At 58.3% G+C, this 24,872-nt stretch overlaps 2 protein-coding genes across 2 annotated transcripts; one reads left to right on the forward strand and one right to left on the reverse strand.

Moving 5' to 3' along the window:
• Nucleotides 1-385: 385 nt before the first annotated feature.
• Nucleotides 386-1,795, reverse strand: MSMP (microseminoprotein, prostate associated). Its single transcript, XM_058824285.1, has 3 exons — nt 1,687-1,795; nt 936-1,044; nt 386-575 (listed from the first exon to the last, which is right to left on the reverse strand). Exons 1-3 carry the CDS (start codon nt 1,793-1,795, stop codon nt 386-388), a joined length of 408 nt encoding a protein of 135 aa, XP_058680268.1.
• Nucleotides 1,796-12,912: 11,117 nt separating this feature from the next.
• NPR2 (natriuretic peptide receptor 2) lies at nt 12,913-24,175 on the forward strand. Its single transcript, XM_058823573.1, has 22 exons — nt 12,913-13,642; nt 18,381-18,580; nt 18,665-18,778; nt 19,035-19,170; nt 19,262-19,356; nt 19,440-19,572; nt 19,683-19,767; nt 19,859-19,979; nt 20,401-20,475; nt 20,638-20,715; nt 20,839-20,943; nt 21,199-21,270; nt 21,348-21,507; nt 21,581-21,736; nt 21,816-21,984; nt 22,098-22,244; nt 22,415-22,538; nt 22,667-22,735; nt 22,824-22,998; nt 23,085-23,183; nt 23,275-23,366; nt 23,535-24,175. The coding sequence occupies exons 1-22, from the start codon at nt 12,913-12,915 to the stop codon at nt 23,586-23,588; spliced, it is 3,189 nt and encodes a 1,062-aa protein (XP_058679556.1). The 3' UTR covers nt 23,589-24,175.
• Nucleotides 24,176-24,872: the final 697 nt, after the last annotated feature.

Below are 24,872 nucleotides of genomic sequence, written 5' to 3' on the forward strand. Positions count from 1 at the left end.
CTGTGCAGAGGAGTACAGGGCTGGGAGGGAGTAGGGAGCTGCTTTGCTTGGGGCTGGATATTGGAATGCAGGACTGCCATGGAGCAGGCTGATTTAGTCCTGTAGCCTTTTTTTAGTCACTGAAGGTTTTCTGCCCACCTGGAGGAGATCCTGTAGAATCTGCACTTCTGCGGTGTGCAGAGCACCTCACAGGGAGGACGCCCTGGTTCAGGAAGCTGAAGGCAGAAGCAAGGCTTGGTACCATGGTGTGTGGATAGTGGTTTCCCTCGAAGGTGCCGGCGGTGATGCCTCTACAGGGTGGGTGGGGCAGGTCTGGAGCATGCGGGCGGTGTGCTCGGGAGGGGCGGGCGGCGCTGAGGAATGCGGGGCGCTGCCGGGACTCACTCTATCTGCTGAGCCCCGCACCCAGCAGCTTGTTCACCAGCGGCTCGGGGGTGCTGGCCGAGCCCCACTCGTGCTCCACGCTCTTCACGCACGGCAGGCTGGGGTTGGCCTTCTGCACTACCGAGATCTGGCAGGTCTGTGAGTCATAGTGGGCCTCGCACCAGTCAGGGAAGTCGATCGGGTGCTGGGTGCTGTGGGAGAGGACACGGTGCTGTCAGTAGCCCCGATTAATGGCAGCAGGCTGCTGACTGCCCTGGGTGGCTTCCTGCTGCCAGCCCCCTGCACGGGTGTCTTCCAGACCAGCTTAGGCAGGCTGGGACACAGCTCCTGGCCCATCTGGGCATCTTGCTGTGCGAAAACATCCTTTCCAACTGCCCCAACTCACCCCACCACCCTCAATGCCCTGGTGGGGTCCTGCCCACCTCTGCCTCTTGTTCACCAGGACCTGGTGCCCGCAGCCCTCCCAAGGCTCTGATATCAACACCCGCTGCTGCAGGGGCAGGGTGCTGTGGTGGGAGGTGACAGCCACCCCAGCCCGGCCCCTCACTCACGTCTCACAGCAGCCCACGCCAATGGGGTGCAGGCAGGTGCAGAGCAGGCAGTTGGTGCTCAGCCACGATTCCCCAATGGAGAACTGTTTCCCTTCGTATTCACAGGGAGCTGCAAAGGAAATAGTGGTGATGAGAACAGATGGGCCTGTGCTGAGGGTGAATGGAAGCCTCCCGGACACCCCTGTGCCCTGAACAGGGGCAGAAGTACCATGAACCTCTCACCCACCTTGTGCAATGCAAGATATATGGTGATCTGTCCACCATCCTGCAGGTATGGAATGCCCTGTCATCTCTCATGGGTCATGTACCCATCCATCCTCTCCTGGCCCTGTCTTGTGGCTCTCACCACTACCCCATGGTCTAGAGCAAGAACCAAGTGGCTCTTGCTTCCCTGGAGAGGACAAATCCAATACCCCTTAGGGTCTGGGCATTTCCGCAGCCCTGGGAGGAGACAACAGAGGGATAATGATCTGCCCTCCTCCCTTTGCTGCTAGTCCTGCACACTCAGCCCCAGCCAGGCACCTGCCACGAGCCTTCATGGCCCAGAAAGCTGTTTCTCAGCCAGAGCCCTGGGGAGCTGTTCTGTGGTTTATAGACTGCTCCTTCCACTCACCACTGGCCCATGATCCCATTCCTGTGCTCAGCACAGTCCCTTCCATACTTCTCAGGCATAGAGAAGAGCCCTGCTATGCTGGGAAAGCTGAGGCCTCTTCTTCCCCTTAGCCTCTTCCCATCTCACTTCCCCACTTACCTTTAGCCTGGAAGTAGCACTTGGCCTGGGAGCCCGGCAGCTGGAGGAGGGAAAGAAGCAGGCAAAGCCTGCCCCAAGCACACCTCATCTTCTGTGCTTGCATGGCCATAGATGGTTGAGCTGGACTTGTTCGCTTTGCTTCTCTATTGCCTTTGCTCCTTTGCCTTCTCTTTCTCTTTCTCCCTCTCTGCCTTTTTAATGCTCTTCCCCTGATCCCAATGAGAGATATTTATAAAGTTCAGCTTTACGACCCTGGCCACCAGCTGTGCCCCACTGGAAAAGTTGTAAAACTCATTTCCTGATTTGAAAGGCATGAAAACAAGAGGTAGGATCAAGATTTTTAACAAGCTGTGAAAAGCTGATTCATGCCCTCCAGAAATTTCTCCAGTTGGAAGCCCCTGTGGGTGCAAGGCTCCACAGCAAGGGGAGATCCAAAGGTCCCCAGCAGCGTTGCCCTCTGCAGTGTGGTGAGCACGTAAGCAGCAAGCACGGGAGACCCTGGCTCCTGACCAGAAGAGCTCCAGGCTCCCCTCTGGTCATGCTGAGCCGTCACTGCTCCCTCAGAGCAAGCCAAGATTTTGGGAGCATCCCATGTCACAGTGACCAGAGCAGCACAAGCATTCTGCTAGCAGTGTGGGATGCAAATGGCATCATCCTCATTTGGGGATGGAGGTGCTTGCCCCCACTCCTGAGTACCACATCATGGCACTTTCACCCCAGCCTGGGCTGCAGCTGTGCCAGGTTCATAGCCATGCATAGGCTGGGGATGGGGACAGCAGGTTTAAAATCACAGGATCACAAAATCATAGAATCGTAGAGTTGTAGAATATGCTGAGTTGGAAGGGGCCCATCAGGATCACCATGTCCAACTCCTGGCCCTGTGCAGGACACCCCAAGAATCCCAGCATGTACCTGAGAATGTTGTCCAAACACCTACTGAGCTCTGACATATTTGGTGCTGTGACCAGAGCAGACAGTCACAGATGCAGAACCGGGGCTCATCTGAGCAGTGCCCATGAAAGGGGACTGTGCCTGTGCACCTGGAGTACCCATAAGGTACTGGGGCTGAGCGTCCTCTTCCAGGGGCTGCAGACTGGCCCCCACATAAGCTGGAAACAGGAAGGATAAAATTAGGAGGCAAAAGTGCTTTTAGGCAGCAGGTAACCTGGGGGGTAAGTGAGGCACTTGGCTGGAAGCAAGGACCTGTGTAAAGGTGCCACATCACCCCGGATTGTGCCTGTGGACCTCACAGACCCTCACTCAGAGGGACTGCCTCTGTGTAGAAGTGATAAGGCTGTTATCAGCTGGCAAAGTGAGCTGAAGTGCAAGAGGGAGGAGGTCAGAGCCCTGGGAGCCGCATGGTCCCGGAGAGCTACCAGCAAAGGGCTGACTTGCCAAAAGAAATTCGCAGCCCTTGTCAGAGGTGCTGCCAGCAGCAGGAAACAGGGCTCTGGGGATGGTCCAGCCAGGGGCTCAGCCAGCACAGGGCCATGCTGGCAGTGAGGCAGCATCAGCAGCAGTGGCATATGTGGGTCATCTGCCCCTGCATTAAGCTCCCTGTTCCTGAGAGTTTGGGATAAATTTACACCTTGACGCGTGAGGCTTAATATCCCTTCCAGAATTTGTATTGGCATTCACTATTATAGCTGGATATTTTTCTTATCCCTATAAGTGCCCAATCCCTCATTGAATCCTGCTAAATTTTGGCCCGAGCATTTTCCTGTGGCAGTCTAATTAAGCACAGAGTGAGAAAGAAAAATGCTTCCTTTTATCCACTTTATCCGCTTTGGATTCACCACCTTCGGATTTGAAGGCATAGTCCCTTTCCTTTGGTGCTCTGGGCCCCCTTACCATCCCATTGCATCCATCTCCTGCAGCTTGTGCTCTCACTGCTGAGGGAGAAGCTTTGCATCCCTTCTTCCCCTTAGAGAATTACCCCAGCCCTGTTGTACCGCCACGGGTGATGCTGTGTCCCTCGGTGGGGTGGCTGGATGGCAGCGAGTGTGGGATCTGTTAGGAAAGGCTGATAACAAATCAGAGAAATGCTGGGCATGCCCTGCTGACCGCTGGGCCATGAGCCAGGATGGTGGAGTGTATCAGTGACAAATGGAACTTGCCCTTTGGTGCAGAGTTGTTACTATATAAGGAGGATAAAAGTGTTCATCGTCAGAGCAGTTAATTAATATTCCTATTGTGTGTTTGGAAAAAGAAGTCTGGCACGCTAGTAACTGCAATGAAATAATCCATCATTGTTTCATCAACAAGAACAGCAAATGTTGCAAAAAAGAAATGGTGGATTTCACTGAGAGGCCCACAGGATTTGGACAGGCTTCCAGAAGACTGCTCAAAACCTGGGGCAACATCATCTCTTGGCTTTGGAAGGGGAAGGGCATTGCCCCTGCTCCATCAGGGACATGGAGAGGCATTCTCAGGATTTCTGTAGCCATTACAGTTCATTAAATAGAGAGTTAGAGCTACGAGTCCATTCATGGCTATTGGGTTTTTCATCAAAGTGCTTTGCTGGGAAAATGCAGAGAAATAGAGGAGTGTCAGGACATCTCTTGGCACACTGCAGAGGGAGCGGGGCAGTGGAGCACCATCCACACTGTGTCTGTGCATAAAGAAAGGGGCTGGTGGTCCCCCATAGCCTGTTGATCCTGCTATTCCCCCTCCTGACCACGTTCCTTTCCCCACTTCTGCATTCCTGGGCACCCACCTGTCCGCAGCACACACAACCCCATGGGTGATCCAGAGCATTTTGGTCCAGGTTGTACAGAAGAGAGCTCGTAATTTGGAAAGCAATAATTGCAATTGGACTTGGTGTTTCAGAGCTTCTGCCTGGGCTCTTGAGGGTACTGTGGCAGGAGGAGCTGACACCTTCTCCTGCTGTGCCAGCCTGGAGGAGGCTTTGCTGCAGAGACTGAAGGAAAGCATCTGCTTTTGGTCTCACATCTTAGGGAACAACTGGGACCTGGGGAAGAACCACAGAAAGGATAAAGGGGCTGGAAGAAGTGCCTCTCTAGAAATTCAGTGCCTTTGATTTACCAGACACAGCCCAACAGAAGGGATCACTGCCTGTCTACGTGTGTGCCAGTGAGGAGCAGTCACCACCTTTGAGTATCCCAGGATCCTGCAGAAGGTCAAATCCATGTCTCAGCATCCTCCCAGCAGGACCCAGCTCTCCTGCCTGGCCTGGGTCTCCAATTGTAGCTGTGTCTGAGAAAAGCTGGGTGCTGCACCCCGCCATTTGCTGGCCTCCTCTCCTAGCAATGCCTCTGCAGAGCAGCAGAATGCCCAGTGCCAGGGATGGGACCCCATGGATGGGGAAGGAAGAGCACCCAAGCCAAGGGTACTGGGGTGAGGTGGCAACAGCCCACCCCAGCACCACAGGAGGCTCAGGGGGTAATAATTGATGCTGGACCAGTTGCCATCAGCAGAGTCCAGGAGGGTTATAAAACCTGAATCTCCTGAGCCTTCAGCTGGAGCTGCAGCTGCAGAGCAGGAAGCAAACAGGATCCCGGCTGGCATTGTGAAAGCAAACACCGTAAATCCAAGGAAGTGCTGTGATTGCTGTTTTAGGCACTGGGGATCTTGGCTCCTGGTCCCCAAAGCTATTTTATTTTCTCTCTGAACAAAAAAAAAAAACAAAACAAAAAAAAAAAAAAAACAACAAAAAACAAAAAACAAAAAAAACCAAAAAAACAAAAAAAAAAAAAAAAAAAACAACAAAAAAAAAAAAAACCACAAAAACCCGAAAAACAAAACAAACAAACAAAAAAAACCAAACAAGAAACTCCAAAACAAACAAAAAAATCCACAACCCCAGTTTATCACTGGACCAAACTGCATTGGTGCTGCTGTGGACCCTGAAGCAGCTCTTCATGGGATGTGGGGACCTTTCCTTGCCCAGCACCTTGAGGATGTTTCAAGCACCAGAGTACCCAAGGCACCAGGGCAGGTGCAGGTAGATGCTAGCTCTGAGTGATGACCATTCATGAATGCTCACTGCTTGCTGGCATGGCCAGACCCTGGGGAGGGGTGAGCAGAGGGGTGAGGAATAGATAGGCAGTCAGGAGCTGGGAAGGGAAGACAAAGGGCTCGACAGGGAATGACAGCTGGCTCATGGCATCCTTCATCCCACAGCTGGCCAGCCAGATGGGACAGCTCACAGAGGCTGGAGCACAGCCCCACCAGCAATGGGACTGTTGCTCCAAAAAGGGGACAAAATAGAGGAGATGTGAGAAAAAAATTGATGTCACCTTACTCTGCAGACTGGCTGCCTGCTAGGTGAAGCTCTGTGCAGGTGGAGAAGCATGAGCTGCAATGCATGCTGGCATGCCTTGTGTCTTCCATGGATGTCCCTGGTCTCAACACCCTGACCCTCCTTGCAGGAAGAGGTGTTGTGACCCTAGAGGATAGGCACAGCACTTCACAGGGCTCTGCAGCCCTGGTTGGGGGGATGTGTGGGTTCCCTGCTGTGGGACAGGACCTGCTGTGGGATGGTGTCTGCAGGTCCCCAGTCACGGGGTGGGCTCTGTGTCCTGAGCACTCCCACGCTGGGGCCCACTCGTGCCCTCCTGCCCTCTCTCACATGGTCTCATCTTCCCTTGCTCATTGCTCATGCCCGTGTTCCATTCCATTGGACTTTCCCAGGTCGTTTATCATGGCTGTGGCTGCCCTGCATGAATGTGGCAGCTGTGTCACCTCCCTGGTTCAGGACAAGTGTTGTCTCTGTGTGTCCATGGGGAGAGCCTCTAGAAGCCGCACCTCTCTGTGCCCCAGACCCCTGGTGGGACCCTAGGAGTCTCCTTTCAGGGCACCAGGTTTTGGCATCAGTGGGTTGGCCACGCATTCCTGCTGCCCTCAGCCCTGGCAGGGTGCTGGCATCCACCCTGGCTCTTCAGCACCCTGGATATCCCAGCACGGGTGTGCTGCAGCCCGTGGCTCTGCCTGGGCTCCCCTCAAAGAAACGTGCCAGGAGGTCACAGGGTGTTTAGGAAAACAGGCCTTGGCACTTGCTGGCCATACCAGGAAAATAAAAACATCCGGGCAGGCAGCCGCACAGTGCCTGCGAGAGGCCGGCACTCCATAAATCCCCTGGAGCAGGTGCTTTGTAGTCGGCAGAAGGAAATGAGCATATTATTCAGCTTGGCTTAAACCCTGAAATGTTTCCTGTCCTGTGAGTCAGAAATAACCCTAGGAGATCATTCCTAGGCCACGCAGAAACCGCACCAGCCAAAAAATGCCAGGCACTTGTTGGCCTGAGGACTTGCCAGGGAGGTCAATGGTCCAAGCCCCTCATTTTGGAGGAGTTGCTGTAGCAGTGTCATGCCACCAGCACTGACCTCAGCATATAAATGGCCTGGAACACGATGAGGATCCACAGGGGACTGGTCCTGGGCACATTGCTTCATTGGGATGCAGGGACGGGGAGAGCCCCAGGAGACCCTGAGGCTTTCTGTGTCCTGGATGCATCCTGCAGATCTCTGGCCTTGCTATGGTATCTGAAAGAGAGATTCCCCTGCACAGTGCATTGGCTGTTTTACTGCCACCAGCAGGGCCATGCTGAGGTGATAGCCTGCTCTAGGAACATTCTGCAGGAAAAGCCATGAATGGCTGGTGGCTTCATGGTGGAAGAGATTGCGCAGGCATGGGACTGAGACCACACATACTCAGTCTGGGGAGGGGAGGGGAAAGCACTGTAGGAACTGTCTCTGGCTTGCACAGGCAGCACCCACCTGAAGGGGTTAATGGGTGACACTTCCTGTCCTAGTGCCCTGAAAGGAGACTCCTAGGGTCCCACCATGGGTCTGGGGCACAGAGAGGTGTGGCTTCCAGGGGCTCTCTCCACAGACACACAGTGACAACCCTTGTCCTGAACCAGGGAGGTAACACAGCTGCCACATTCATCCACAATTTTCCCTTTAAAATATTTGCCTTTGCCCTATTTTTTCCATTCCTGGCACACTAACTTCAAATCCGAACAAGGAGCCCTTCAGACTCCCTGGACAGCAGAAGCACAGGAAGCCCATATGTGGAAAGGTCACCCCATCTATCTGCACCAGTGTTGGGTGCTCTGTGCCCACCTGGTCAAAGCCTCTCTGACCTTCTGAAGGTGCTACCCTCCCATTTGGGATGGTGGCAATGTGAGCACTGGCAATAGAGACCCCAGCAGAAGACTGACCCGCACTCGAGTAGAAAGGCGAGTCACCAGCGGTGCCTTCTCCATCCCTGCCCTCTTTCCACGCAGCCTCCAGCAGGAAGGGGCTGCTGCCATCCATGCCATCCATGCCAGCCCTCACTGTGACCCAGTGCTGTTTGTGCCCTGGCACAGCAGTGTCTGCACAGCTCCTCCTGGCCCTGGCAGTGAGGACTGTGCTGCAGGCACTCACTCATGATGCCTGCCACGCTCTTTACAGCCACCTCCTGAGGCTGGCAGGCTTCTGGCTCCACTTTCAGCATGGAGGTGAAGGAGATTGGCAAGGCCCATGGCCTTCTGCTGCTGCATGCCAGGAGGTGGAAAAATAATTGTAATCTCTGGGGACCAGGGGCTTGGTTGTGCTTGCCAGGGGAACATGGAAAAGAAGACTGGAATCTCAGAGGTGTGAGCCCCCCAGGGCAGACAAGTATAGCTGTGCCCTTGGTGCCCATCATGATCTGGAGCAGTCCTAGGACCAACATGTGTGTCACTAACAAGTGTTTGAGATCACTTAAAAAATCACTGGCAAGGGTATCAGCAAAAACCAAATTTAATATTAAGTGTCAGCACAACAATGTTCATTGGCAAGATTCACTTATGAGACAGTTAAGGCATGTTGAGGAGAAAAAAAGGAACAACAAACAAAATCCAGGCAATCAAAACAGACATGAACCAAGAACCATCTAGGGGTGTGTGTATGTGTGTGTGTATGTGTATGTGTGTGTGTGTCTGTGTCTGTGCCTCTGTGTGTGTGTGTGTGTGTGTGTGTCTGTGTGTGTTTAGGTGTGTGTGTCTGTGTCTGTGTCTGTGTCTGTGCCTCTGTGTGTGTTTGTGTGTCTGTGTCTGTGTTTGTGTGTCTGTGTCTGTGTCTGTGTCTGTGTTTAGGTGTCTATGTCTCTGTGTGTGTGTCTGTCTGTGTGTCTGTGTGTGTGACAAAAGGCCAGTGAGGGCAAGGATAAAAAGGAATGTGGCCTAAAAGCTTAGCAGCACTCACACTTAACTTGTAACTTAACAATTTGACAGAGAAATAACACTTAACAGCATCAAACCTATGTAACTTAAACTTAACAATTTAGCAAAAGAACACTTTAGCAGCCTTTAACTTAGCTTATAACGTTTGACTTAATCTTGCTTACAGGCCTAAGTTACTTAGATCTGAGGTACTTAAACGCCTAAGAGAGCAGCATTTCTCCCAGATTTGCTACAGCCAGGGAGAGGCATGCACACGGACAGAAAGACAGTGCAAGCAAGGTACCTGTGAAAAATCCCCCTCAGAGGTCAGTGAAATGCTCACTTGGGGTGCCTTTGCATCCCCTCAACTGGGGAAGGGCTGAGCCTCATGGAGTGATGGTATGAGCCCAGGATCCATCGTTGTTGGGTGATCCCAAAGTACAGCAGGCTTGAGTTTGCTGGCTCTGGGAGGCCCCACTCAGAGGAAGTGCTGGCCACAGCCTGCTGCGGTCCAGGGCAGCTCAGGGGGTCTCATTTGGCAAGAGCGTGGGCTTTAGTTGTAACAAAGTTTCATCCTTGCCACAGTTTCAGCCTGCACTTTCTTTGGGTATCTGAGAACAGCGATATTGTGCCCTTCAGGGAAGAAGAAAAACAGTTGCCAGCGCTGTTCATCAAAAACCGAGGAGCTCTGTGAGAAAGCAGCAGTTCCTGGAAGCAGGGATTATTAAGAGGGAGTATTTCTGATAAACTGAAGGAGAGCTGAGCCCAGGTGCTGTTTTTTAAGGCTCAGGCCTAAGGAGCATTTCTCAGATCTCAGTGCAGCCTGGAAAAGGGGGGATGCATCACCTCAGTGGGGCACCATGGACCACCACAGATAGCCATGCACCACTGCAGGCACCAGGAGCAGGGTTCTGGGAGTAGCCCAGAGCAAGGGAAAATTATCATCCCAAGGTGTGGGATGCCAGTAAAACTTAGTGTGAGACCATGGGACAGGGAATATGCAATGGAGCGAGAAATAAACCTAAGGTATGGTAAGTCTATGTGTATGGTGTGTGTATGGAGTGTATATAGTGTGTGTATGGTGTGTGTATGGGGGTGTGTGTATGGTGTGTGTATGGGGTGTGTATGGTGTGTGGGGTGTGTGTATGGTGTGTGTACAGTGTGTGTATGGGGTGTGTGTATGGTGTGTGTATGGGGTGTATATGGTGTGTGTGTATGGTGTGTGTGTATGGTGTGTGCGTATGGTGTGTGCGTATGAGGTGTGTGTATGGGGTGTGTATGGGGTGTGAGGTGTGTATGTTGTGTGTGCTGTCCCCGCGCTGTCCCCACGGTGTCCCTGTGCTGTCCCCGCGGCAGTGGCCGGGCCCCCTCTGGTGGCTCCCACGCGCACACCCGGGGTCCCGCCGCATCCACATTCCCCATCAGGGGCATCTCACGCTCCCCATCGCTCCATAAGCGAATTCCCACCGGCTTCTCCCTGGTTCCCTCCACCCTCTCTGCTTTTCTCCCCCATATCTCCATTTTGTTTTACCAGAGTCGTCTCTCCGCTGGCGGCATCCCGCCTGCCGCAGCTCCTGCGGGAGCAGCACCCCCTCCCGGAGCGCTCGCTGCGGAGGCTTTTCCCACTCAGTCTCTTGTCAGCCCCTCTGTGTCCCCTTCGCCCGCGGCCTGTGCCACCGGAGCCTCAGGACAGGAGCCACCGGGCTGCTCTGGGGACACGGCAGGGTACAAGGGGTGCCACCATGTGTGCCCCGTGAGCAGGGGCGATTTCGCTGGCACTGTGCTCTCCAGTGCGACCATCACCCCCCCAGCACCATGTCCAGCCCCACACTCCATGGGGAAGCTCTTCCAGATCTTTCCAGCTTCTCATTTCTGGATGTAATCGCTGTCGGTTGGATTTCACTGTCCTTCGGCTCAGGCTCCCCTGCCAGCTCCGTACCACACCGGACCGAGATATTTATAGCCGGCAATGCAATCTCTTGGTCTCGGGTTGTGCCGAGCCGGGGAGCCGAGCTCCGTGACCCCGCGAGCATCTCCGCTGGGGGCGACACCTGCAGTGTGAAGGGCAGGGACAGCGAGAGGGACCGCGATTCCTGGCAACCCCAGAGGTGGAAGCACCCATGCCCGCGGTGCTGCTCTGCTCCGGTGGCCTGCCCCAAAATCCCAGAGAGGACAGCGACACCCTGCCCGCCGCTCAGCGCAGCATCCCGCAGCATCTGAACCACACAGGACCTTGAAGGGCCAGTGGCACCGGCAAGACCTCCGGGGCCGCCGTGCACCCAGCGCGCTCCCCCGTGCTGCCACACACAAGCATCCCGCCTCACACAGCTCTGAGCCGTGGGGAAGGGGCTGGCACCACCCCCAACACCCCCCTCCAGTCTCTATCGCCCCCCACCCCCGCCCGACGGGAGCAGGCAGCAGGCTGGGAATGCCAGGAATGCACCGCAGGCATGCTGCCTCCGCCGAGCCCCCCTTGCCCCACCGAGGCGCCCTGCAAACGCTCGGCACCTCTGTGTCCCCCCTGGCTGGGCGGCCCCCCATGGCAGTCCATGACATTCCCTTAGGTCCTTCCCAGATCCCTGGGAGGACCGGCAGCCCCGCTCTGCCCGCGTTATCCCAGACCCAGGGCGCCACGGGGGCTTGTGCAATGCTCATTGCACCCCGAGCGCTCCCCTGTGCTCCACTCGTATACATCCACCCTCCTACCCACCACCCCACAGGCCCGTGTCCCATGGCAGAGGGGCTGAAGCCCGAAAATCTGCAGTGACAGCTGTGGTGACATGCCCGTGTCATCCAGCCCCCTGCCATCCCCTGCCCTCAGCTCCCCTGCCCCATCAGGTCCCTGTGGGACGGGTTCCAGGGCACCCTACACTGCTGGACAAACACACCGGGTGTCGGGGACGGCTGGCTCCCCAGGGCATCCCAGCTCTCAAGGTCCAACTCCCCAGGTACCTCCCTGCATCCCAAATCCTCGAGGACATCTCCAACCTCCTACCCTTCCCCCAGGGGAGACACCCACTGCCAAAGCACTGGGAGCTCCCACAAGGGAGGCAGCCAGATCCCGGGCAGCCCCTCCTCAGATTCCTCCTTTATCCGACAGCTTAAGACCTCCCAAAAATCCTTTGTAAGGACACTCACACTCAGGATATTTCCTCCCCTTCCAGCTGGCTGTATCCCAGAGCCATGTATCCCTTCACATCCTCACATCCCTCCCCAGGGTACCCCTTTCCCCCATCATGCACATCCCCCGCACCTCACTGACTTTCCCAAACCCTGGGGATCCCCAGCCTGAGACATCCCCTGCCCAGTCCGTAGTCATTGGGGTAACCTAGAACCTGGATGCTCTCTCACTGCAGCTCCCGAAGCCAGGTACCTCTTTCTCAGCCCCCCACCCAGTGGGGACACTCCAAACCCTAATGCTCCCTCCCTGATTCCCCTCACAGACCCTAGATCCCACGTACCCCCTGTTCAATCCCTGGCCACTGGGAGCCGCCGGCTTTGGGGACTTCCCTCCCTTAATCCCCCGATGGGACCCCCGAGCCCGTCCCCAACCCCTCCACCAGAAGCCGAGCATCCCAGTCCCCTGCCCTCTGCTCCAATTGCCCCTCACTGCACCTCACCAGAACCAAAGCACACCTCCCTCGCTCCTCCACCCACTGGGGACACCTCGAGCGCAGATGCCCCTCCCTACCGCCCCTCCCGGACCCCCTAAAACACGGGCCCCCCCACCCTCTGTCCCTGCCATCCAGGGGCCGCCGGACCCGGGCACCGCGGTCTCTGACCCCCCCCGGGAATCTTCGCCAGCCTGGAAGGCAGAGACGCCGAACCCCCGCCATCCCCCCACCCCCCCGACCAGCGCCCCGCTCCCCGCTAGCCCCACCCCTGCCCCCCCTCTCCGGGGACACCGCCCCTCGCCCCGGCGCAGTGCCGCCCATCCCCGTGCCCGGCCGGCCGGGCGGGGACCGGCGGCGCCGCCCCCCCGGGGGAGGGCGGTCGGTGGCGGTCGGCGGGGCGGGGGCGCGGCGGGGGCGCCGGAGCGGCGGGCGGCGGCCGGGGCGGAGGAGCCAGCGCGGCCCATGGCTCCGCCGCTGCCGCTGCCGCTGCTGGCGCTGCTGCTGGCGCTGCTGCCGGTACCGACGGGCGCGGGGCGGCGGGCGGCGACCCCCGACGGGGCGCCCGCCAACTTGACAGTGGCGGTGGTGCTGCCGGAGCGCAACGTGAGCTACGCGTGGGCTTGGCCGCGCGTGGGTCCGGCGCTCAGCCTGGCGCTGGAAGCGCTGGAGCGGGGCGAGCCGCCGTTGCTGCCGCGGCCCTTCTCAGTGCGCGTCGAGTTCATGAGCTCGGAGCTGGAGGGCGCCTGCTCCGAGTACGTGGCACCCCTCAACGCCGTGGACCTGAAGCTCTACCACGACCCCGACGTGCTGTTCGGGCCGGGCTGCGTGTACCCCGCCGCGTCCGTGGGGCGCTTCGCCTCTCACTGGCGGCTGCCCCTCATCACCGGCGGGGCGGTGGCCGCGGGTTTCAGCCGCAAACGGGAGCACTACAGCACAACGGTGCGCACCGGGCCCTCGGCACCCAAACTGGGCGCCTTCGTCTCCCACCTCCACGCGCACTTCAACTGGAGCGCCCGCGCGGTGCTCCTCTACGTGGACCGCAAGACCGACGACCGACCCTATTACTTCACCGTCGAGGGTGTCTACCAGGAGCTGCAGGATGGCAACAACCTCACCGTCACCGTCCACATCTACTCCCCCGAGGAGGGCGGCCCCGACACCGCCGTCCACTTCATCAAAGCCAACGGGCGCGGTGCGTGGGGTGGCGCGGCGTGGGGTGCGGGGGGGACACCGTGACCACGGGCGGGAACGGGCTGAGCGCCCGCGGAGCGGGGGCAGCGGAGTGGGAGTGGGAGGAGGAAAGGGAGAGCGGAGGGGGCTCCCCTCGGGAGATCTGCGTAGGGCTTGGAGGGGGGAGGCAAAATCCTCCGCGGGGCACAGCGGGGGGCTGAGGGTGAGATGGGATCTGTGGGGGGCACGGTGCGGGACATTGGACCTGTCTGGGGCACAGCAGGGGGAAGGATGGGGTGCAGCAAGGGCACTGGGGTACTGTGGATGACATGTAGAGTACAGCAAGGGGTTAAGCGAGCAGCAGGACACATCTGGGGCACAGAGAGGGGATGGGGATACAGTGGGACCGCTGCAGAACACAGCAAAGGGCTGGGAATACAGTGGGATGCATGTGCGGCACAAAAAGGGACCAGAGGTGGCAGTGGGACCTGTTTGGGACACGATAAGGGACTGGAGGGCAATGGAGATCCACACAGGGCACAGCAGTGTCTGAGAGGGCAGTGAGACACATGTGGGGCACAGCAAGGGGATGGGAACAGAGTGTGATCGTGTGGGGTGCAGCAACAGTGCAAGGAGGCAGTGACACCTTTGTGGGGCACCATGAGGGTCTGAGGACACAGTGGGACTTGAGAGGGGTCGAGAGCAAAATGGTGCCTGTGTGAGGCATGGCAAGGGAACACGGATCTGGTGGGACTCACATGGGGTGCAGTAGGGAATTGGCAGAGTGACACCTGTGGTAGGGCATGGCAAGGGGCCAGAGGAAGAGTGGGACCCCTGTGGGGCACAACAAGAGGCTGGAGGCACAGTGGGACGCATGAGGGGCACAGGGAGGGGTAGGCAAAATGGGCTCTCTGTGGGGTGCAGTGAGGATTGAGCACATTTTGTCACAGTGGGGCTGGAGGAGCAGCAGGACCTGCACAGGAGGTGAGTTCACAGGGGACAAGAGAGAACCTCAGCCCTTCCCAGACCAAACCCTGTGTGATTGGAAGGGCCAGGATTCAGCAGGAGGAGGGGGCACAGTATCTCCCTCCTAGGCCCCAGTCCAGCCAACCTTTGCCAGCAATAGCTGGGGCACACCCCTAGCTCTTGGGACACGTGCTGTGAGGAGCACCCTGTGGGAGCACCCCACCATCCGTGTCAGCAGGATCAGGGTGACCCAGGCACGTCCTTGGAGGCTGAAGGTGATGGAGGGGATGTGGCTCTCTGGAGAACATACCCAGAGAACCATGGTGCCAGCATACCTAGGTGGCTGTGCAGTGCTCAGGCAGAGCCCCCAGAGTGGCACCTGGGCACCCCAGGCTGTGCCTTGTCCCTGCTGCACCCCCAGGATGGGGCTGTGATTGCTTCACCCTGCTGATGGAGGGATAAATCAATTTGGTGCCTTGTGAGTGCCCCAGGAAAGCAGCTATATTGGGAGCAGGAGGAAATGAAGGGGCTTACAGAGGCAGCAGGAGAGCAAGGGCAGCCTGATGCTCTTTCATTATTGATGAGCAGGGTGTATCAATCCCGGAGTCAGCCACTCCGCAGTGCTTCTTAATGGATTCTGAGATGCTGTGTCATTAGGAAGGACATCTAGCCCGGATAAGTGGAGCCAGATGGGCCAGCAGGACTTGTGTCCAAGGCTGGGCAGGACCAGGCTGCAGGGGGAGGTGCTTTGGGGTACTGGACTGGATTTCAGTCAGGATTGAGGCCAGTGAGGCTGAGTCCATGGAGCGAGCATCCCATGGCTGCCCCCCGGATGGGAGTTCTTCCCGGTGCCATCACCAGCCATGGAGTTTGGAGCTTGTTATGGGGTGAGGGCAAAGGACTCTGCAGGGAGAAGGGCTGAAATCAGTGATTCCCATCAACATTTCCATCTTGGTGCTGTAAATCACTCCAGTGGAAATCAGTCCCTCGGGTGCAGGCACGGGGTTGTGGCTGCTGGGGGAGAAGGCCAGGCATGGGCAGAGGCCCAAGGGCTTTCTAAGCTGGAGTCATAGTATCACAGGACCATGGAAAGGCTTGGGTTGAAAGGGACGTTAAACGTCATTCAGTTCCATTCCCCTGGCATGGGCAGGGATGTTGAGAGGGTCTGGGCCTCTCTGGCCACAGCTCAGAGGTGGTGCCAGGGTGTGGGGCTGAGTGCTTGGCCCCACAGAGTTGGGTGCTCTGGGCTGCAGAGATGGTTGTTGCTCCTATCCTAGCCCAGGTACGTGGGGCAGGGAATGGAGACTTGCCGGGCTGTCCCAGGGGTTGGCACTCCTGCATGGAATGGCAGGGAGATAGCAGCAGTGTCCTCAGCTGCATCCATGTCCATGACCTGCAATAACATCATGTATCATCCCTCTTGGCATCACCTTCCTTCTCCCAAGTCATGGGCAGGAGTTTGGTGAATGTTTCCTAGAGAAAGCTGCTTCCCTGCCCCTCTGTGCACCCCTAACACTGCTGGTCTTGACAGTCACAGGTCTAATGAACGGGCACGAGGGGGGGTGGGATTGCCCCTCTCACCAGTGCCTGGGAGACGTGCAGGGCCCCACGTCTCTCCTGCCATTTGCAAAAGCACTGATATAATTAGAGCTGTGGTTGAGAGAATTACCGGCGCATCTGCCTGCAAAAAGCCCAGGTGCCCTGCCTGGGGACATGGCTGGGTGGTGCTGCTGGAGGGGAGTGCATTTGGTCTTCACCCCCACACTCCCCCTGGGCCAGCGCCATGGTCTCTGCACTGCAGTGCCCTGTGCTGGTGGAACTGCTCGGAACTGGGATTTTCTGCCTGAACCTGGGATTTGCCCTCATTTCAGGGTTATCTTACATCATGCAGGGGTCAAGCAGTGTTCTGCCACCTCATCTGCATGCTCGTGGTCCTGCCCCTTCCCTGGGACCTGGCACTCTGCTGCCTATCCAAGAGACACCCCCTAAATAAATCAGTCAGGGGTCTGGATGCACTCCAGCCTTGCAGAACTTCATTCCCCTTGTCCTGGGTGATGCTGAGGCTGCCTTTGGCCATTTTCCGGCCCCTGGGGGTGCCTGAGCCCCCTAAGGCGCTGCTGGCTGTGCAGAAAGCTGCCAGCTGGAGTCAGCTGCCTGCCTAGGGAGAGCCCCAAGCATTGACCCTTCCTTCTGCACAGCTCATGCAGCCTGTCCCCAGGGAGCCATCTAGGCGCCGTCCATCCCCTTGCTTGGTGGCCTTTGACCAGGCAGGCTTTTGCTGCCGCCGCAGGGGCTGGCTGCCTGCGGTGTCCCACCATCTGCTACCAGCTGTTGAGGCTCCCTTGCCCCGGTGGCTCCCTTTTCTTGGTGCCTGCAGTGGGGTGGGGAGGGTCCCGTCTATGTCCTTAGGGGGAACCCTCAGGCTCTGCTTGTGGGGGAGGTGCTGAGCTGCCCGCCCTGGATGAGAAATCTGGGGACATTTCTTGATGCAGGACTAGCAAAGTGGAGAAGCCAAGAGTGTTTATTTGAAGTATTGCAGCATTCAGAGGGAACCATTTCAAACCCTGAAGCAGGCTGTTGCTCACACATAGCCCACAGTGCTGCGATTTCTCCCTCCCCCGTGCCCAGAAGCAGCTCCCCACATTGCTGTGGATTCCCTGTGCCCAAGGTGGCTGTGCTGGGCCTCTTCTCCCACCTAGGGGATTCCTCACTGCCCCCGTGGGTGATGCTGCTAGCCCTGCTGCCCCCACGGCTGGGTTCCTGCGTGGCTGGGTGCCTTCCAGCAGCAGAGACCCCTTCCCGGTGTGCGGCCCTTTCTCGCCTCCATCGCCGCCTCTCCCCGGGTCCAGCCGGGGCGCTGGGCCCCATGCAGAGGAGCTGTGTGTCGGGGCCAGCGCCCAAGCGTGACATTCCTCCAGCACCCGCTGCCGCCGCCTCCTCCGTTGCTCAATCCCGGGTTCCCAGCCAGACTGGCTGGAGCGGGGGCCCTGGTTTTCCGGGGGGAGGGAGGAGGCAGTGTCAGGATCCTCAGCAAGGGCACGGAGGGCCCCTGCTCGGGGGGTTCGGACGCTTTCAGGCGCCCGTCCCCGCAGCCTGTGATGCCCTGTGCCAGCGGCGTGCCGGCCCCACACAGCCCTTGGGTGGGCATCCCATGGGGGCTGGCCGAGCCCCCAGCAGAGGGTGGGGGCAGGTAGGATGTCCTGACGGGGCCCGGGCACCCCCTTGCCGTGTGGGTCACACCGGCGAGATGCTCTGTTTCCAATTAGCTGCCGCCGAAGGTGCTGGAATCTGGGAACCTGCGCATTCCTGCCGCACAGACAGCCGGCCACGAACCCAAACATGGGTTTGTCCCATTCCACAGCCCGGGTTCCCCAGGGGCCTCAGGCGCACGGCTCCAGTGCCTCTCCCAGCACCCCTGATTCCGTGGCTAGGGCTGGCATAGAGCAGCACGGAAACTGGTGTAGGGGGAAGACATCCTCTGGCTGGCTTCTGCTGGATCAGGGTGTGTGGGGTCTGTGCCTGGGGCATCCACCTCATGATTTCCAGCAAGTTTTTCCCTGTTCTCCTGTCCCACTTCAGTGTGAGGTGATTGACGGGGCAGGAGTGGGTCACTGCCAGAAGGGGCTGTGGGTCTGGCCATGGGTCGCAGGGAGGCAGTGAGCCAAGCCCTGCCCCATCTGCCTGCTCTATCACAGCCTCCCAATGCTCTGGGGCTGTTCTGCCCCACCTGCCCCTTCCCTGGCTGTGTGCCAGGGTGTCCCTGCCCCGCTGAAGCCCCTGCCTCTCTGTGGCAGTGGTATATCTCTGTGGGCCGCCAGAGATGCTGCGGCAGATCATGCAGCTGGCGCAACAGGAGAACCTCACCAATGGTGACTACGTCTTCTTCTACCTGGATGTCTTCGGGGAGAGCCTGCGGGGTGACTCTGCTCGTGACCCCTTCAAGCCCTGGCAGGACAGCCCTGGCCAGGACTCAGGACTGCGTGAGGCTTTCCAGGTGAGCTGTGCCCACCTGCCTGGGGACAGAAACCTCTCCAGCCTGGCTCCAGAGTGTGAACCAGGGTGATGTGCTTGGTTGCAGATGGTGCTGGTGATCACCTACTATGAGCCCCAAAACCCTGAGTACCAGCAATTCCAAACCCAGCTCATCCTGCGAGCTAAGCAGAAATTTGGGGTGCAGCTCAACTACTCCCTGGTGAGTGAGTTCCCCTGTGTGCTGGGGTGGTGGGGTCCCTTCACACTTCACCAGGATGCAGAGGGTGGGACACAGCCACAGACAGTGTGAGAGGGATCATCCCTGGAGGGAACAGCCACAGGCACTGCCATCCCTGCAGGGGGCATGTTGGCCCCAGAGTGGTGATGGGGCGGTGGGTGGGTGCATGGCGCTGCTGTGAAGATTCTGGGATGCTCCTGTGTGTGTGGCTGTGGGCGTGCTCAGATTCCCCCGGCAGATGAACCTGGTGGCGGGGTGTTTCTATGATGGGATGCTGCTGTACGCCATGGTGCTGAATGAGACTCTGCGTGAGGGCGGCTCCAAGAAAAATGCCACCCACATCATCGAGAAGATGCGGGACCGCAAGTTCCAGGGTAACACTGGGATGGGAACAGCGGGGCTGGGGGTGCCGTGGGGGTGGTGGAACTCAGTCCCCATCCCTCCTGCATCTTAATTTTCCTGCAGGCGTCACAGGGCTTGTGAGCATGGACAGCAACAATGACCGAGACACTGACTTCAACCTATGGGCCATGAGTGACCCCAAGACCGGGCAGTATGAGGTGGGGAGAGGTTCCCCCTGGCTGGGGTTGGGGGATGGGATGGTGGGGTGTGGGATGGCCTCATCTCTCTCTGCCTGCCTTAGGTGGTGGGACACTACTCGGGTGTGGAGAAGCAAATCCACTGGCTGGGACGACCCATCCCCTGGGTGAAGGGGGCTCCCCCCTTGGACAACCCTCCCTGTGTCTTTGATGTGGATGACCCCTCCTGTGATAAAAGTGGGTGTCCTGGGTCCCCTCATCCCTTGGACCCCAGCAAGCTTCCATATGCGTGCATGTCAGTCTGGCTGTCAGCTAGGCCACCCTGACATATCCTCTCCTGCCTGCAGCCCCCCTCTCTATGCTGGCCATCGTGGCTTTGGGCACTGGCCTCACCTTTGTCATGTTTGGCATCTCCAGCTTCCTCATCTTCAGGTCAGCACTGGGGGAACCTCTGTCTGATGGGCGGGTGGGTGGGCAGGCAGGGCAGAGGGGATGGAGGCCTGACCCCTATGTGTCCCCCCAGGAAGCTGATGCTGGAGAAGGAGCTTGCCAGCATGCTCTGGAGGATCCGCTGGGATGAGCTGCAATTTGGAAGTCCTGAGCGGTACCACAAGGCAGCAGGCAGCCGGCTCACCTTGTCCCTGGTGAGAGGAGCCATCCCTGAGGCACCACCCTGCCCCTGTGCTGCCTTGTCATCCTTATATAGCTCTCCATTCCCTATAGAGACTTACTCCATCCATCCCTGCCATGACTTTCCATTTCCTGCAGAGCCACAGTAGATCCATCCTCTATACAGCCCTGAGTCCTCTGCGTAGCACCAAACTTCATCAAGTCCCTGTGTTGCCCTCCATCCCCTACAGACATACCTTGTCCATGTACTACATTCTGTGCAGTGCCTCATCCTGGAGCCTTCTCCTTTCCTAAAGAGCATGCAGAGCTTGTCCTTACCTTTAGAGCCCATCCTGCACCGTCCCCTGCACACCTTGGATGTCCTTGCCCTGCTCCATTGGTGCAGGTCATCCCTCCCTCCCAGGGTTCCTCTCCCTAATCCCCTCCTTCCCACAGCGTGGCTCCAGCTATGGCTCCCTGATGACCACCCATGGCAAGTACCAGATCTTCGCCAACACCGGCCACTTCAAGGTCAGTGCAGCAGGCAGGGAGCTGAGCCCTCCCCCTGAAATGCCCCAGCTCTGCTGTGCTCCCACCTGGCTACACCCCCATCCCGCAGGTTGCTGGTGCTTTCCTCCCCTTTGCAAATTCATCCAGTGGACATTGACCTTTTCCCCTTCCCAAACACCCCAGGGCAATGTTGTGGCCATTAAGCACATCAACAAGAAGCGCATCGAGCTGACGCGGCAGGTGCTCTTCGAGCTAAAGCATGTAGGTTTGGGGTCTGGGCTAGGGCAGGCAACCTGCTTGGGAGTGCAGGGATTGGTCCTGGGCATGTGGGAGGGCAGCAGGAACAACAGCTCAGGACTATCTTGGGTCCACTTCCACCTGCAGATGCGAGACATCCAGTTCAACCACCTGACCCGCTTCATCGGGGCGTGCATCGACCCCCCCAACATCTGCATCATCACTGAGTACTGCCCACGGGGCAGCTTGCAGGTAGTGGGGCTTGGGGACACTGCAGGTGACACTGAGACATTTCATTTCTAGTGACCCAGCTAGGCTGCGTTTTGTGGATGGGGCTGTGGATGCTGGTGGCCACCTGAGCCCTCCCAGCTGAGCTGTCCAAGCAGGTGTCAGAGGCCAGCAGAGGGGAGGGGGTGGGTGCTGCAGACCCCCGAGCTGGGCACTTGGTGAGGCTGCCATCACCATGACCTGGGTGCCTGGTGGGGTCCACTCAATGTGCTACCGCAGGATGTCCTGGAGAACGAGAGCATCAACCTGGACTGGATGTTCCGCTACTCCCTCATCAATGACATTGTCAAGGTATCCAGCTGAGGCGTGTGAGGGGATGGGGAGCGGTGCCTGAGGGATATGAGCTTCACTGTGTCCATCTGTCCCAGGGAATGGCCTTCCTGCACAACAGCATCATTGGCCATCACGGCAGCCTCAAGTCATCCAACTGCGTGGTGGACAGCCGCTTCGTGCTGAAGATCACAGACTACGGCCTGGCCAGCTTCCGCTCGCCCAGCGACAATGAGGACACACATGCACTCTATGCCAGTGAGTGCCTGCCTGGGAGGACCAGGAGGATGGGGTGGCCCTGTCTCACTGCTCCATTGCTTTGTCCCACTAGAGAAGCTGTGGACAGCCCCAGAGCTGCTGCAGAAGGGACACCTGCCCACCCTGGGCATGCAGAAAGCTGATGTCTACAGCTTCGGCATCATCGTGCAGGAGGTTGCTTTGCGCAACGGCCCCTTCTATATCGAGGGCATGGACCTGAGCCCTAAAGGTGAGGATCGAGAGCACGTGTGTGGAGCTCCTGCCCCACCAAGGAAGCCTGGTGCTCACTGTTGGCCATGCCCCGGCAGAGATTGTGCAGAAGGTGCGTAACAGCCAGAAGCCCTTCTTCCGGCCCTCCATCGACATCGGGGTGCACAGCGAGGAGCTGGCAGTGCTGATGGAACGCTGCTGGGCGCAGGAGCCGGCCGAGCGCCCTGACTTCAGTCAGATCAAGATCTTCATCCGTAGATTCAACAAGTGGGTGGTTGGCACGTGGGGGCGGTGGCCCTGGGTGGAAGTGGGCACAGCCATGGGGGTGGTGGTTGGGGGGGCACGTCTTCCTGCAGTGCCAACTGACTGCACCTCACCAGGGAGGGAAGCACCAGCATCCTGGACAACCTGCTGTCGCGCATGGAACAGTATGCCAACAACCTGGAGAAGCTGGTGGAAGAGAGGACACAGGCCTACCTGGAGGAGAAGCGCAAGGCAGAGAACCTCCTCTACCAGATTCTGCCCCAGTGAGAGGGGGACACAAGGGGGTGTGTGGGTCTGAGGGTTGGTGTGGGTTCAGCATGCACCTGCTGCTGTGCAAGTATGGAGTCCCATGCCAGCTCTCCATGATGGTGTGGGACAAGGGTTACAGGGGGAACAGTGGGTTTGGGGTGGAGCTCACCACTATCCTTGCCAGTTCTGTGGCAGAGCAGCTGAAGCGTGGAGAGACAGTGCGGGCTGAGGCTTTCGACAGTGTCACCATCTACTTCAGTGACATCGTGGGCTTCACCGCCCTCTCGGCAGAGAGCACTCCCATGCAGGTGAGAGCAGGACTTGGGGGGCAGCACCTCTGTGGGGCTGTTGGAAGTCTCACACCCTGGCAGTGCCATCCCTGGGGCTGGGGGAACATGTCCTCTCCCAAATGTACACACACCCTTGTTCCATACAGGTCGTGATGCTGCTGAACGATCTCTACACTTGCTTTGATGCCATTATCGACAACTTTGACGTCTACAAGGTGAGTGGTGTGGTGAGCAAGCACAGCCGCCCAGAGTGAGGCAGGCAGCAAGAAGCCCGGGTTGTACCTGCCCCCCCTGCCCCCACAGGTGGAGACCATTGGGGATGCCTACATGGTGGTCTCGGGGCTGCCGGTGCGCAATGGGAAACTGCATGCCCGTGAGATTGTCCGTATGGCCCTGGCCCTGCTCGAGGCTGTCAAAACCTTCAAGATCCGTCACCGTCCCAACGACCAGCTCCACCTGCGCATCGGCATACACACCGGTGAGCCCCCATGCCAGCCAGCTGGGGGGTGCCTGCCCACCCGCCTGCCCACCCTGCAACATCCCCAAGTGCCTCTGTGCCTGCAGGTCCCGTCTGTGCCGGGGTGGTGGGCCTCAAGATGCCACGGTACTGCCTCTTCGGGGACACGGTGAACACCGCATCCCGCATGGAATCCAACGGCCAGGGTAAGCTAGGGCAGCTGAATCCAGAGCCACAGGGTGTGTCCTGTTCCCGTGGCACCCAGCCATGTCTCTCTTGCTCCTCTATGCTACTCAGCCCTGAAGATCCATGTCTCATCTGCCACCAAAGAAGTCCTGGATGAGTTCGGCTGCTTTGAGCTGGAGCTACGTGGCGATGTAGAAATGAAGGTGAGGGCTTAGCGATGCCGTTGGGGTGCCAGCCCTTCCAACCATAGGGAAATGTGATGGGGAGGTGGGTTGGGGCTGGGACCCCTTGTTGCTCTCAGTGCTGGGGATGACACCCAGGGAGCAGCTCCAGGGGCAGGCAGGGTCTAACTTGCTCACCTCTGCCTCCAGGGCAAGGGAAAGATGCGGACATACTGGCTGCTGGGTGAGAGGAAAGACCCTTAAGTCATTTGAGCCCAGTGGCTGTGGCAGAGCCCCCAGCTCAATGGGGCCACCAGTGCTTTCCGGTGCCCCAGGATGCACCGGCACCCCCCCATCCACCTGACACTGCATCCACCTGACTCTGCAGCCCCCCTGCTTCAGCAGGGCCGGGGCAAGGTGGGGCAGCGGCCACAGTACCGTCTGCTCCCCTCCATCAGCACCAGCAAAGCCCACCTTCCCCACAGCCTCTGCTGGAGTGGGGTAACCAGCCCCCATCCAGCCCAAGAGACCTTGTATTCCCCCCCACTCTGAGGTCTGCCACCCCTGCCCTCTCCCCTGTGGCTCAGCTGGCTCTGAGCTTCTCCGGGGCCTGGCTGCCCCGCAGGGCACTTTGCCGTCTCTTTTCAGTACCTTGCCCCCAGCAGAAGTTGTGCCCATGTCAACCCCTCCCTGGGGTGGGGGGAAATGGGGATTCCTGCCAAGACTGACTCCTTGGCCAGGTCAGGCTTCAATGCCGCAGCTCCCCCCCTCCCCAGACTCCCTTTCCCCTGTATATAACCCCACCGGGTCATGTAAATACCCATCCCTCCTCCAGGTGTAAATATAGGACTTGCTGCAACTATTTTGTTGAAATACAAACTTCCCCAGATCAGTCTGTCCTGTGGCCTCTACTTCGCTCTGCCCCAGCATGCCAAGTGGGGAGGGAGGCCGGGGGAACGCCAATATGGAACTCAGCCTGGGCTGGCGACAGGCTGAAACATCCCAAGAGATTGTATCCTGGGGGTCTGTCTGCGGTGCAGGGCAGGAGTGTGGGCATGGGGAGCCAGTGCTGGGCGGTCGCAGAGCGGCTGTTGAGGGCTTGGGCGGTGCTGGGAAGGCAGGGCTGCCGTGGGTTTGCTTTGGCGTGAGGGCTGCAGTGCGTTCCTCTGAGCTCATGCTCTGGCCGCCCCGCTGCCGCCTCTTACTGGAACACACCTGTGCCTGGGGACTGGAACAACGGCTGCCTGTCACCCACTGCCTGCCTGCGCCGGGAGGGGACGTGTCCCAGGGGATGGGGCTGTGCCAGGGGCTCTGCCTTCATGCCTAAGGAGGAAATCTTGGGACCACAGGGTGTTTTTGGTCAACAGTGACTTGCAACTTTCAGCAGGGCTGAAAGGTTTTCCATTTTGCTTCATGCTCTCAGGGGATTTGAGAATCCCAGGGACAGAGTGCTCCCCCTCCAAACATCCATCTTGAAACAGCCTTGGAGTAGGCAAGGGTGCTGGGACTACCTGTGTCCCCTTGTCTTTTATTACTTGTGGGGCTGGA

This window comes from Ammospiza caudacuta, chromosome Z, assembly GCF_027887145.1.
Source record: "Ammospiza caudacuta isolate bAmmCau1 chromosome Z, bAmmCau1.pri, whole genome shotgun sequence".
NCBI classification, from domain to species: Eukaryota; Metazoa; Chordata; class Aves; order Passeriformes; family Passerellidae; genus Ammospiza; species Ammospiza caudacuta.

Excerpts from the sequence above, each read along its gene's own strand:
- MSMP (XM_058824285.1), bottom strand. The coding sequence starts at position 1,795 with ATGGCCATGCAAGCACAGAAGATGAGGTGTGCTTGGGGCAGGCTTTGC. Across the intron at positions 1,045-1,686 it reads GTGCTACTTCCAGGCTAAAG|CTCCCTGTGAATACGAAGGG; the intron begins GTAAGTGGGGAA and ends TTTCCTTTGCAG. Across the intron at positions 576-935 it reads GGCGTGGGCTGCTGTGAGAC|CACCCAGCACCCGATCGACT; the intron begins GTGAGTGAGGGG and ends CCTCTCCCACAG.
- NPR2 (XM_058823573.1), top strand. The coding sequence starts at position 12,913 with ATGGCTCCGCCGCTGCCGCTGCCGCTGCTGGCGCTGCTGCTGGCGCTG. Across the intron at positions 13,643-18,380 it reads CATCAAAGCCAACGGGCGCG|TGGTATATCTCTGTGGGCCG; the intron begins GTGCGTGGGGTG and ends TCTCTGTGGCAG. Across the intron at positions 22,999-23,084 it reads GCGCATCGGCATACACACCG|GTCCCGTCTGTGCCGGGGTG; the intron begins GTGAGCCCCCAT and ends CTGTGCCTGCAG.